General features: G+C 36.9%; 1 protein-coding gene across 2 annotated transcripts in view; it reads right to left on the bottom strand.

Moving 5' to 3' along the window:
• Positions 1 to 13,708, bottom strand: part of LOC123681248 (nuclear receptor-binding protein homolog) — a 77,109-nt gene that overhangs the window by 10,709 nt on the left and 52,692 nt on the right. For both annotated transcript variants that reach the window (XM_045619531.1, XM_045619532.1), the window contains exons 2-4: positions 5,261 to 5,485; positions 729 to 859; positions 117 to 211 (exon numbers count right to left, since the gene is read on the bottom strand). In XM_045619531.1, coding sequence (XP_045475487.1) covers positions 117 to 211; positions 729 to 859; positions 5,261 to 5,485 — 451 coding nt within the window. The remainder of the gene's footprint in view (positions 1 to 116; positions 212 to 728; positions 860 to 5,260; positions 5,486 to 13,708) is intronic.

The raw sequence follows: 13,708 nt of genomic DNA, 5'->3' as shown, positions 1-13,708 counted from the left end.
TCAAAAATCGGTACTTTTTTCGAGTCTAGGAGATAAGAGATAATGTGTGTATGTAGAGAGGGAGGATTTTTAAAATTTTTGCATTTTTTTTTATTTGTCGTAGTTAGTTTGATTACCTGATCCGATTTTGACGAGGCCGTTGTGCTGTATAAATATCGTATCACAGGTGAGATTGCCGTGGATGATTGGTGGCGAACAGGAATGCAAGTAACTGTAAAGAAAACAAACTGCAGATCATAGGAACTGAGGTTGCTGCCCGCCGATCTCGCTGCACCGTGTGTTGATCTTTTCCCGGGACGGATCGAAGCAGTAGGTCAAATCTTAACGGACAACAGAAACATACGGTACAACTACTGCTTCGTATCCGAGCCCTCGAAAAGTTATCTTGCAAGGAAAAGTATTAGTCAGAATGTACATAGAATCTCATTAACTCACTTACCTTTACGACGAAACTGTGAACACACTGTATTAGGTACAACAATTTACATAAAATGCCGAAATAGAATACAACAATGCCATCAATATATAATAATAACAATGGTCCACGACAACCAAGTACTTACAGGGGCTAGTCATCGTGGAAAGATAAAAAACACTTAGAACTAAGACAATATGCGAGAAATATACAATGTACAGTTCAGAAAAAAATATGTGTTAAGTCAGGTCAGCGAAATCATAGGTTTTTTATTACCCATTGGTGGAAAGGGGGCGCTTTGGGGAATATTTACCTTAGCGCTGAGAGGATCTGGGTGCACCACCTCTTCCAGGCCTGCAGGGGCAGTCTCTTCACGTTACGCTTGGTCCTCTTCAGGAACTGCTTCAGGGAACCAGAAGACATGTATTCCGTTATGAAGATGACCTGGAAGAATGAAAACTGGTTACAGCACAATGTCTCATCTTAGGATAAAAATATAGACAACGACCAGTTTTTTCGAAGAAAATATGGCTCATTTTGTCTTATTCATTGTAACGGTTCCTTTTGAAGATATAAGAACAAAAGGAACAGAAAAATAGGACGAAATAACAATGATCTACACAAAGTTCAAAAGCTCAGTTATAATTAAAAAGACTAAACACCATATATCAAGAGAAGTAAAGACTTTTGAAAGAAAAATATTCATTTGAGCATTGAGCTAAGAAAATAAATAATTGTAGCAAAAAAAAAACGCTTGGGTAGACCTAAAACCTAAAAATTCATACAGTAGATTATTCCAATAATCGAAAGGTATTTGCTTCACCGATAAAGTAATTCCCTTTGAAATAAATTATGATAAGATCCAAAATAATACGTATAGATACGAAATTATTCCTAAGTACGAGTACATTTCAATAACTAATAATTCATTTTATTTTCCAAATACCATAAGATATTAATCAAAATTACAAACACGCGATATGCAACCTACAATACCCACGTCGTGTATCTCTGGTTGCCTGCTCGCGAACCTTCAAGGCGCAAAAGATCCCCTTTCGAGTCCGTGATACGCCTAAAACGAAAGGGAGGGCGAGTCTAACACCCCTCCCGACCAGAGGGGAAGGGGGATTAACGCACGTCCGACCTTTTACCGGGTATGCCCGACGAGACACCCGAACACCGCGAAATATTCGATCCGTTTAGGGTTTCGGCGGCCCGCCGTGAGATGACGCCACCGATGTCTCTACGGCGACTATGTCGCAATTTAGGAACTAATTCGTACAACGAACGACGTCGACGACGGTGCAGTGTTGAAACGACGATTCTGTTAACAGCCAGTTTTATTGGCCAATGAAGGAACAATGAGAGATCGGCTAATGGTCTATTATGCGTAATCGCAATCGGTACTATCACGTGAACTGCTCTGCACAGCACCATTAAGAGCGCGATAGGGCTAACGGACCATACGGAATGGGGGTCGGTGACACGAGGTCCGCCGACGTTCGTTTTCTTAGGAAAAAATCGAGAAATGGACGGCGTAAGTGTTTTAGAGCGGTCGCCCATTCAGATACTGATCTCGGCCGAAGCTGCTCGACTTTCAGGATTGTTTAAATTTCGGTCTTTTGGTGGAAAACTTTTTTAGGAAAACTGCATGCGTAAATTGGTGCGGTCACCTATTCAGATACTAATCCCTACCAGAGCTGCTTGACTTCCAAGATCGTAAAATATCAAGCTTGGTGGATAGGCTAAATTTGCATAGAAAACTTTTAAATGGTTCATTAGACATAGAACTGAGACAAAACTAAATGTTCTTCTGTCAAAACATCTTTGCACAAGTATCAACTTAATATTGATTTTCCATTCGATTTTCGAATCCGGTGGGTTATAATTTTTGAAAACTAATTTGTATTGATTATTAAGCCTCTATTTCTACCAGAAATGTTGATAATTCGGTCAATCGCGATCGATTTACACTGAAAGTTTATCAAAATTTCAATTCAAACGATTAATTTTTCAAATTTTCAGATACTTAACTACAGAAAAAAGTTTGATACGTTTATATTTTTTTTTCAGTCAACTAATTACATGAGTTCATTGTTTTCACTTCGACTAAATCAAAATATTCCGTTCTATCGGATGTTTCAATGGTTACATTTCAAAATTAACGGATCGCATAATATAAAATTTAACGGTTTTCGATTTTTCCTCGTTGGAAAGATTAAAAAAAGTTCATTATTCTAACTAATAAAACGGATTTATGGAAAATGTTATCGTTAGAATGAATAACACAATTCACAATTCTCCAACAACCTCAATTGCACATTTGTCATACATATAGAAGAGACGAATTATCTCACAAAGGAGCGTTTAATAACAACAAAACCAGTCGTTGAATAAGTGCACTAAAAATAGACGAGACAGAGTTGCAAATGTCATTAACTGTTATGAAAATAGCAAACTACGATTTTACTACAACCGAACCACGTCCACTATCATGTCATCGTTTGATGAAAGCCAAAGAAAGGTATTGTACTCGAAAATTTCACACTGACTCGTTAGAATTACATTCGCTAATCGATCTAGGAATTATCTAATTGCTATGTTTTCGTCCGCAACTGGATGATTCAGAACGTTTAATGTGAATTATGAATCAATTAGAAAAAAACCTATTGCCAAATTACCGTTTGGAATAATTCCATAGAAACGTTACGAAGAGGAGATTGATCGAATATTATAGGTTTTGGCTTGATGCGAAAGAAATCCGAACATTTCGCAGAAATCATAACTAATTTTATATCGAAATATAAATAGAATATTACGATTCGAGTGAGAAAGCATTTTAAAAATGGACGGGATGCAGAACCATCGGTTTGTTGTGCCTTTTCACGCGATAAAATGCCTACATAGGAATTTTTACTGCCAAATTCAACAGTTGAATTTACGAAAAAATTCCAATAGAAACTAAATAATGAAGCTTATGCTGAAGATCGTATCAATCAATCAATAAGTTTATTATCGCTAGAAGACTTGTGAAATATTCCTTTACAAATTTCGGAATCTAATAAACTATGTGTGAAAGTGATTAATATTTTTGTCAATATAAGGCATCGAAAAAATAATTTAATGCAAAATTATCTGCATACCTCTTTTTTCTGATATTTCGTTCATTGTAGAAACAATACAGAATAATATTACGCCCTTTTCGATGAACGAATGACAAATCATTTTGACATTGAATATTGAGATTGCTGACCATAGATATCCATAGAAGGATGTTTGAATTAAGATGACAATTTGACAATTAATATAAAATTAATGACCATAGATATTCATAGAAGTGAGCTGGAATCAGATGTCACTTTGACAATTAATATCAAAATTGGTGGCCATAGATATTCATAGAAGTGTGTTAGAAACAGATGTTACTTTGACAATTGATATCAAAATTGGTGACCATAGATATTCATAGAAGCGTGTTTAAATCAGATGTCACTTTGACAATTGATATCAAAATTGGTGACTATAGATATTCATAGAAGCGTGTTTAAATCAGACGTCACTTTGACAAGTAATATCAAAATAAGTGACCATAAATATTCATAGAAGAATGTTTAAAGCAGATGAGACTTTGACTGATTGGTGATCATAGATACTCATAGAAGTGTGTGAATCAAATGTCACTTTGACAATTAATATCAGAATTGGTGACCATAGATATTCATAGAAGCGTGTTTAAATCATATGTCACTTTGACAATTGATATCAAAATTGGTGACCATAGATATTCATAGAAGCGTGTTTAAATCAGACGTCACTTTGACAATTGATATCAAAATTGGTGACTATAGATATTCATAGAAGCGTGTTTAAATCAGACGTCACTTTGACAAGTAATATCAAAATTAGTGACCATAAATATTCATAGAAAAATGTTTGAAGCAGATGAGACTTTGATTGATTGGTGATCATAGATACTCATAGAAGTGTGTGAATCAAATGTCACTTTGACAATTAATATCAGAATTGGTGACCATAGATATTCATAGAAGCGTGTTTAAATCAGATGTCACTTTGACAACTGATATCAAAATTGGTGACTATAGATATTCATAGAAGCGTGTTTAAATCAGACGTCACTTTGACAAGTAATATCAAAATTAGTGACCATAAATATTCATAGAAAAATGTTTGAAGCAGATGAGACTTTGATTGATTGGTGATCATAGATACTCATAGAAGTGTGTGAATCAAATGTCACTTTGACAATTAATATCAGAATTGGTGACCATAGATATTCATAGAAGCGTGTTTAAATCAGATGTCACTTTGACAAGTAACATCAAAATGAGTGACCATAGATATTCATAGAAGAATGTTTAAAGCAGATGAGACTTTGACTGATTGGTGATCATAGATACTCATAGAAGTGTGTGAATTAAATGTCACTTTGACAATTAATATCAGAATTGGTGACCATAGATATTCATAGAAGCGTGTTTAAATCAGATGTCACTTTGACAATTAATATCAAAATGGGTGACCATAGATATTCATAGAAGTTTGTTTAAATCAGATGTCACTTTAACAATTGATATCAAAATTGATGACCATAGATATTCATAGCAGTGTGTTTGAATCAGATGTCACTTTGACAATTGATATCATAATTAATGACCATAGATATTCATAGCAGTGTGTTTGAATCAGATGTCACTTTGACAAGTAATATCAAAATAAGTGATATTCATAGAAGAATGTTTAAAGCAGATGAGACTTTGACTGATTGATGATCATAGATGATCATGGAAGTATTCTTTATGTTGACAAGTGGAAATGATTGCTTACCCTCGGTTTGTCGTTGTGTGTGTCCGTCCAGTATCTGTGGAACTTGACGATGTTCGGGTGTTCCAACTGGGTGAGATTCTCGAAGATCAGCTGGATCTTCTCCTCCTGGTTCTTGAAATTCTTACGTTCCGAAAACTGGACTTCGTTCCATACCACCTCGACTCCCTCCTCGGTGTCCATCGCCAGATAGGCGCAATCGATGCCGGGCACATCTCTCTGTTCCACCTGCAACAACAACAAAAAACACATGCCGTTAACAGCTCAAAATTCCACCTAAAAAATTAATTTAGAGAGCAATTTAAACTGGATAATACGCCTTCTGTCAATTTATTAAAATGACACTGTCAACACGTCAATACTACGGGCTAAGGCAGCAATATTCCCAGTTGTACTCGAGCGACGCACACGGTTTCGATTCTTCACACCACTAACTTGTCCCAACAGCTAAAATTTTCTCTACCGAAAAAGGACGTCAATCCAATCGAAACTCAATATTTATTTGGGAAATAAACTTAGTGACTTAGCTTTATGTGGATCGGATCCATAGAGAAAATTGTTTTTTTCGGAAAATTCGATATGTCTGAATCTACTCGGCCAGTCCAATCCTGATCCAAAGATCTCGTGGCCCTTTCTTCCCCCTAGGAAACCATAAATCCTGACGTGAAAGTTGAAAACTCGGGTACGTCAGGTACGGCCATTATCGAATATTTTTCCGCGATTGTCTCCCGTTGACGATCGTCATAAATTTATCGGTCTACGTATACACGGCGGCCTCGGAAGACGGTGAATAATGAGCTGTCGCTTTATCAGCGAAAAAGACGTTTCAGATTTATACGCTCATTTCTATCGACACCCACATGTGAACGGGAACGATGCACTTATTCCTCTACTTGGAGAGGCTTTCTCCTAGACCCCGAAGGTGACCTATCGTGTTAAACTGTCTTTTTTCGCTTCGCTAGGGCCGCAAATTGCTGAGGTTCCTCCTTCACATTTGTAACTTCCAAGCAATATCTTGTTCGTAAGGTGAAGCGAAGCCTTTCGAGTTGAATACAACGTGGGTTTTTTCATTTTGAATAGCCTGCTGTCACTTTTGAAGCTGTCATATTTTGACATTTGACAAGTCATTACTTCAAATGGCACTTCATAGGTTGCGAAACTAAAGCATACCTTACTCTTCATAATGAAATGAAAATCTATCATCATTTATCGAAATTAAACCTCTTAATGGAAAACTCTTTATATGAGATAGAGGCCTGGACAGTACAGTTGGCAACTCTGATGCTAATCGAAGCGTTTGAAATGTGAGTTTTTTGCAAAATGCTCAAGATTTTCTTGGAAGGTTAAAGCGTCGAAGGTGCTAGACTGTGTTAAAGCAGATAGAGAGCCATCAACGTCTTTTAAATTCTTTTAAACCTTCTGTTCTACATCGTATATGTTGAGAGGTGATTAGTATCAAATGCTCCAGTTGATCGTAAAAGGCAAAATGAAGGAAAAACGAAGTCCTGGAAGAAGACAACACGTCTAGACGAATAATATAAAAGTTTGGATAGGGATGAATGTCTAAACGTTCACATCGCTCAAAACATAGACGAATTTGTCATGGTTGTCGCCAATCTTTAGTAGAAGAGGCACTAAAAGAAGAAAATTTTGTAGAAAAGAGGGAGAAAGGTCTGACCACTTGGTCACCGAATGACTCACTATTTTAAGCCAACGCAAAAATGTTTTGGACAAGAAAATTCTAGGAGTGAGAATATAGTCTTTTGGAAACAATACCAATTATTGGAGTTCATTAAAACTCTGTAGCTGGAAGGCAAGCTGTAGATGCTGCGGTAGTATTATTATTTCAAATTGATCTTAACCCTACCAATTTATACAAAAAGGGGGAGGCCGTCGATTCTGTTAATGGAACCGACGACATTCTTAGGAACCTTGGCTGTTACTTCGTGAGTATCCAGAACTGACTTTTCCATATGAACGGTTCTTGGACCAGTCAGCTCCGTGCATTTGCACACTATGTGTTCAGCTGTTTCTACCTTCTTTACACAGAGTCTGCAGATCTCAACTGCTGGCTTACCCCTGCTGTACAAGAGTTATTTGCACCGACAGTGTTCTGTCAGCAGTCCCACCATTACCCGAAGCTCAGCTAGTGGTAGCTTCAGGAGCTTTCTGGTATAGGTCGGTGAAAGCACCACAAATTTATCTGCCTGAGCAAGACCCGGACTATTTTTCCAGAGGGTTTTTCTATTGTCCTTCTCCCATTGTTGGACTGCTGTCTTGTATTGGTATTTTTCAAGCCCACAGAAGGGCCCAGGATCAACAGGTTTCAACCTTGATGCCCTTTTTGCAAGTTAATCGGGTTTTTTATCTCCTTCAATATCACTAATGCTGTAGTGGTAAGAACAGCTCCGATAATAGATAGATCTTAAAGTAGCTGAGCAAGGTAACCCCTTAAACGTAATCAGTAAGCCTAGACTGAGCACTACCTATTTTCCTAACCCGTACAAGCTCCAAGCTTCTCAGAGGTCTCGAAGAAACCTAGGAAAGTTGGTATTCAAAAAAATGGAAACATTACAATGGCCGTTTTCACGCAAAAGGACATCGGTAGCGGTCCGAGACCGGCCTGCTGGATTCTTCCGTTTTGGGAAGTACACGCTCGGCGATCGGGAAAAACTCCCAAGGACGAACGGCCCATTCTAGATCTGGCAATTAGACCAGACACCGACAGAAATGGCTCGCGTCTCTCTATCTCCGTACAGCAGCAGCAACAAAGAGGACACTTGTCGATGTGGTGTTTTGCATATTTGCACGTTCCGACGCGTAAGAAGAGACAAACCACCTGTTGCCCGTTCGTTCGCAATCGCTGTTTTACTGGCTGTATCTAATAGACTTTATCGCGTTCCGAGACTGCTTTACGTAGATTGGAATTGCGATCCGTGAAAGACGAAGAAAATGGATGTCGAAGAGAGCAAATGGGAATAATGGTTTTACTGTGTTGTATCGCATCCCCTGAAGTTTATAGTTTGTACTAAGCTTTGATAAAGGATCGTATGGCAGTACAGGGTGTCCCAAACTCGATGTTTACTGAAAATTATCAGACTTGGAGAAAACATCTTCAAATATCCCGATCTCTTTTTTCTAAATAATAAGGCATCAGAAAGCACATCATAGATGATTTGATTCGTTCTCGTGTTATTTCTGAAAAATTACTGTTTCAAATACTTCGCTATATCTTGGTTTATGTTCGAGATATTAGGAGAATTCTAAAACTTTTTTTAGCAACCTATTTCGCGTATCTTTATCGCAACAAGTAAACTATAATCGAAAACTTTTCGGTCAAAAAACATGATTTTCTTTTTCTTATAGAGCTTGATGTCATAAAATAAGCTTAAGTATTTGTACAATTTTGCAATAGATGACTGAAGCGGTAAGTCTTAGTCGAAATAAATAGATAGTAGATGTCATACAATAAGCTTAGGTATTTGTAAACATAAAGCCATCGAAATATTAGTCGATTTGTGTCTGCATCATGAAGTTATTCTCGATTAAACATGTCAGCTTACGAGCCAAATTCTCGTCATTTGCGAAAGGTTTCAATTTTCTGCTTCAATATGGAAAAATCTGAGGCTAAGGCTAATCGAATGCTCTCAAATAGTGAGGCCGCTATTAGTGAAATAACGTGCAGATAGTGGCTTCAACGCTTCTAGAATGATTTTGACGTCGAAGACCAGCATGGCGGTGGAAGAGAGAAGGTTTTCGAAGATGCAGAATTGAAGGAATTACTTGATGAAGACTCGTGTCAAACGCAACAAGAATTAGCAGGATTATCTGGAGTGACGCAACAAGCCATTTCAAAACGCCTGAAAGTCATGGGAATCATTCAGAAACAAGGAAATTGGGTACCGTACGAGTTGAAGCCGAAATATGTTGAACGGCGTTTGTTTGCTTGTGAACAGCTGCTTTCAAGGCAAAGACGGAAGAGTTTTCTGCATGACATTGTGATTGGAGACGAAAAACGGGTTCATTACGAAAATTCCAGGCGCAGAAGATCATGGGGATATCCCGACCATGCTTGCACGTCGACGTCCAAACCGAATATTCACGGTACCAAGGTCATGCTCAGTATTTGGTGGGACCTGCTCGGCGTAGTGTATTATGAGTAGTTGAAACCGACTGAAACAATCACAGGCGATCGTTATCGAACGCAATTAAAGCGTTTGAGCCGAGCATTGAAAGACAAACGATCGCAAAAAAAAAATGATTTCTATAGATAATTCGAATCGAGAGGTCGACTTTCCGAATGATCTTGTGGGCAGAACCAAAAGTGCAGCCGTATATCAATCGGCCATCTTGCCAAGTGTCAGTAGAAACTTGTATTTTTTTTCGAATCGAACATTAATTTCGCTCTTTGTTTTTTTTTGATAAATAATAACTCAGTTTGAAACATCGATGTCATGTGGCCCGCTTGGCGATTATCATATTCCATTCAGTCCAGTGCCAAATATTTATACTGTTAATCACGACGCTAAATCGATAAACAAACCCCGATATACAAAACGCACACCAAGTGAGTGATCAAAAATTCTTGTCCCAGTAGTCTCATTTATTTTGGATACCCCAGAAATTATAAACAAAATATATTGTCAATTTTTTTCAATGTTGATACAATTCTTCAACTTGAATTGCTCAATCCTTTCCAAATATTTGTTTTTTTAACGGGGTGTTAAAGTTTTTGTCACACATTCGTATCTTTTTCCAGTCATGATCTCATTACATCTATCACACACGTAGCCTATACACGTTTAATAAAATACATAGATAAAATAGTTCGCGGAAAATCGATGATATCGGTCAATAATACCAAGATAAAATGTTCGTTGACGTTCTCGGCAAATAACTGTATTCTATACTACAATAATTTATCTGTCAGGACAAAGTTAAGGCGATTAGCGTTAAATGTTAATGTGTATGTAAATTTACCTCAATGAGGATCGTTTTAAAATTCGTCCTTTCTAGAAAAGTTGTGAATGTGTTCGGAGAGTATCGATAGAACATCTCATTATCTTGTTAATGGCCTGAATCAATGGTTGAATGAGAATAAATGAAGATTCTTTATTCGAGAGATGTTTGATTCGTTTGGAACCTATTACAATTATTGAATCATGATTTTATAGCAAAATTTACGAAACTCGATGAACTCAAAAGGAAATGATTCATTTTTTGTATTGTCATAAGTGTCATCGATGTGATACGAATTTTCAAAATTGTGGAAAATCTTGATTTTTAGACGTACAAATAGCGAAAAACAATTCAACCCGACAATATTAACATGCTCTCATTAGCTTCACATAAATTTGTCCATGTGACGGAATCTTTGAGGTTATTTTGCACCCAATTCAAAACGTGAATTGAAACTTTTCACATCGATGACACTTATGATAATATTAACATTTTTTAATTGTTTAGTAATTTTTTCTTCATTGCGACAAAAGCAAGGAATGTCTAACAGCTATCAAAATATTTTATCAGTGCGTTATTTTACTATAACATTCATTTTCTTATTTTATTGCAAAATTATACATATAACTTTTTAGCTTTTTTTTTCAAATAATTTTCATTGGTCTTTGAACCAACTATCTATCTTATTAATGAATACCAATCAAAAGAGTACGGTGTGGCTCCTTCAGTCTTCCAGATCTTCTCAGAGATAATACAACGACCAGACGTGGATGAGTCACGATGGGAGTAGACCGGAAAGCAGACCGGCATAGTGCAAAGTCCACGATAGACTCAAGACTGGAGAGGTAAGGGGAAAGGGAGGCACCTCCAGTTTGGGGAAGTGACCGTCTCGCGATCTCGTTCTTCTGTTAGAAAGTCGATGGCTTTCGCGATCACCTCAACGATTTCGCCGATGATGAGGAACTCTGGTCCACCTGCGACGCTGGGTCTAGGAATCTCAGATTCCGGGCCTAATTCAACAATAATGGATTTTTGCTCAATCTTTATTGATTTTATTTTTAACGTAGAGTATCCTTGTCGTTTTGCACCTTCCCAGTAATCTCTGGTTCGTTGAATGCATAGAGTAATAAACATAGAGGGAGTATACACAATTTTTACATGTCCCCAACATGGTTAGATTACGTTGTCGGATTGTGATATATTTTCAAATCCACAATTTTACTATATCGTTATGAATGTATATTATATTGAATGAAATATATTTATTTGAATGATTCCCGATTAAATATGCAAATTTGAATATTTGGAATCCGATATTTTTCCTAATTTTCGAATTTATAATACGCAGAATATTTATTATTTACCTGCTGAAATCCATGGTTTGGCAACTATCGCTCTCCTAGTGTCATCAATTGTTTCACGTCGTTTGGTGCGCTTGAAGTTTATTTTCTGAATTTCTGATATATTTAGGTATTTACTTCAATATATTTCGAGTTGATATGAAACGTTGATTCACTATGGGACATAAGAAGTGCGTTCTTTGTGGAGAAACTCGCGAATTGAGTGAAATATGGTATCACTGATATGTTTTCATTTCCGCGCGCTTCATGTCAAATTTGATAGTTCATGTTAGGGACAAAATTTGCTTCCTGAAAATGACATATCGTCGGCTAAGAGTGTAAATCTGCTAAGTCCATTTTGAACAATTTCACAGGAGACCAAGAAAACCGTACAGTACAGTGTTATAATAATAATAATAAGAGAGTTTATTCATGAAAATACATTCAATAGAGTTTATTGAATGTATTTTCATGAATAAACTCTCTTATTATTATTATTATAACACTGTACTGTACGGTTTTTTTGGTCTCCTGTGAAATTGTTCAAAATGGACTTAGCAGATTTACACTCTTAGCCGACGATATGCTCCCTCTATCTATGTTTATTACTCTGAGAATTGACAAATACCGTTTTGTTTATCTCTTCGAGTCCGTGGCGAACCTTAGCGCCTAATGCTTCTTTTTCTCGAATATGCACAACAATCGTAGCTACTTAATCTAGTTTTGAGTTTTGCGAACTGTTACTGCAAAATTTTCACCTCTTTGTGATTGATTTTAACAATTTCAATGCCTTGTTGAAGTGTGTATGAAAACCTCCTACATACTCGTATATTTCCTTCAGCTTTTATTCTCATAGACTTCTATATAAATTGACAATTCTATTTAGAAAGACTTCTTACTGTAAAATTTCCACACGATGACCTCTAACTAGACTAGTGGAGGTTTTAACCTTAGAAATTCGAAAAAATTAATTCCACGTACAGCAAAAGTTGGCTCGATGTTGATCGCCAAAGTAAAAACTTCCGATAAATAACTCTTCAATTATCGAATCCTCGTGATATGCAACACAATACGACTTCAAAAGCGAAGCAAGCCTTCCAGAAACTGTTCAAATTCTCGATAATCTCACGGTGTGTTAAGTAAAAGTAAATATTTGCCGCGAAATCATCTTGTTTTCTAGATATTAGTAAATATTGACCTGGTTCGGATGCAGCAAAACAATCATTCTATTTTTGAATGATTGGGAAGAGTTTGGACAACTTTCAAACACGTGTTTCGAGCTGGGAATATAAGATGAAAAAAATATCAGGTGTACAACTTTGCTTCCGCCGTTTTGCCATAGATGGCTGTAGCGGTAAGTGGTTGTCGAAATAAATAGATCGTAGATGTCATACAATAAGCTTAGGTATTTGTAAACATAACGCCATCGAGATATTAGTCGATTTGTGTTTACATCATAGTTATTCTCGATTAAACATGTCAGCTTACGAGCCGAATTCTCGTCATTTGCGGTAGGTTTTAATTTTTTGCTTTAATATGAAGAAATCTGCGGCTGAGGCTCATCGAATGCTCTCAAATACCTATGGTGAGTCCGCTATGAGTGAAAGAATGTGTGGAGAGTTGTTTCAACGCTTCAAGAACGGTGATTTTGAAGATGCAGAATTGTAGGCATTTTTTTTTTCAAGACTCGTATCAAACGCAACAAGAATTTACAGGATAATTGGGAGTGACGCAACAAGCCATTTCAAGTCATGGGAATGATTCAGAAACAAGGAAATTGGGTGCCATACGAGTTTAAGCCGAGATATGTTGAACGGCGTTTGTTTCAAATAGTGGAAATCAGGACATATCGTATTTAATACCGATAGTTTTTTATTCACCGTGAAGTTTACAATTTAGAAATTATCCATCAACTGTTTGGTAAATGAATTCGGTCCATCAGGCACAGAGAATTAATAGAGTGTGGTCTGTGCACTTTGTACAGCAGAACAACAGGATGTTACAATTTATTTTATTGTCATTTATTCGCCTATGACCTCGACCGTACGGCAATGAAGATTAAATTCGATGTTTTCATATACAGATAGATAGATTATGGTCTCTTTGGAAGAAACGATGTATCGGCGATCGCTGAGATATTGATCCCTTCGAT

The sequence above is a fragment of the Harmonia axyridis genome, chromosome 5 (genome assembly GCF_914767665.1).
Source record: "Harmonia axyridis chromosome 5, icHarAxyr1.1, whole genome shotgun sequence".
Lineage (NCBI taxonomy): Eukaryota > Metazoa > Arthropoda > Insecta > Coleoptera > Coccinellidae > Harmonia > Harmonia axyridis.
This window is presented reverse-complemented; position numbering and strand designations above follow the sequence as displayed.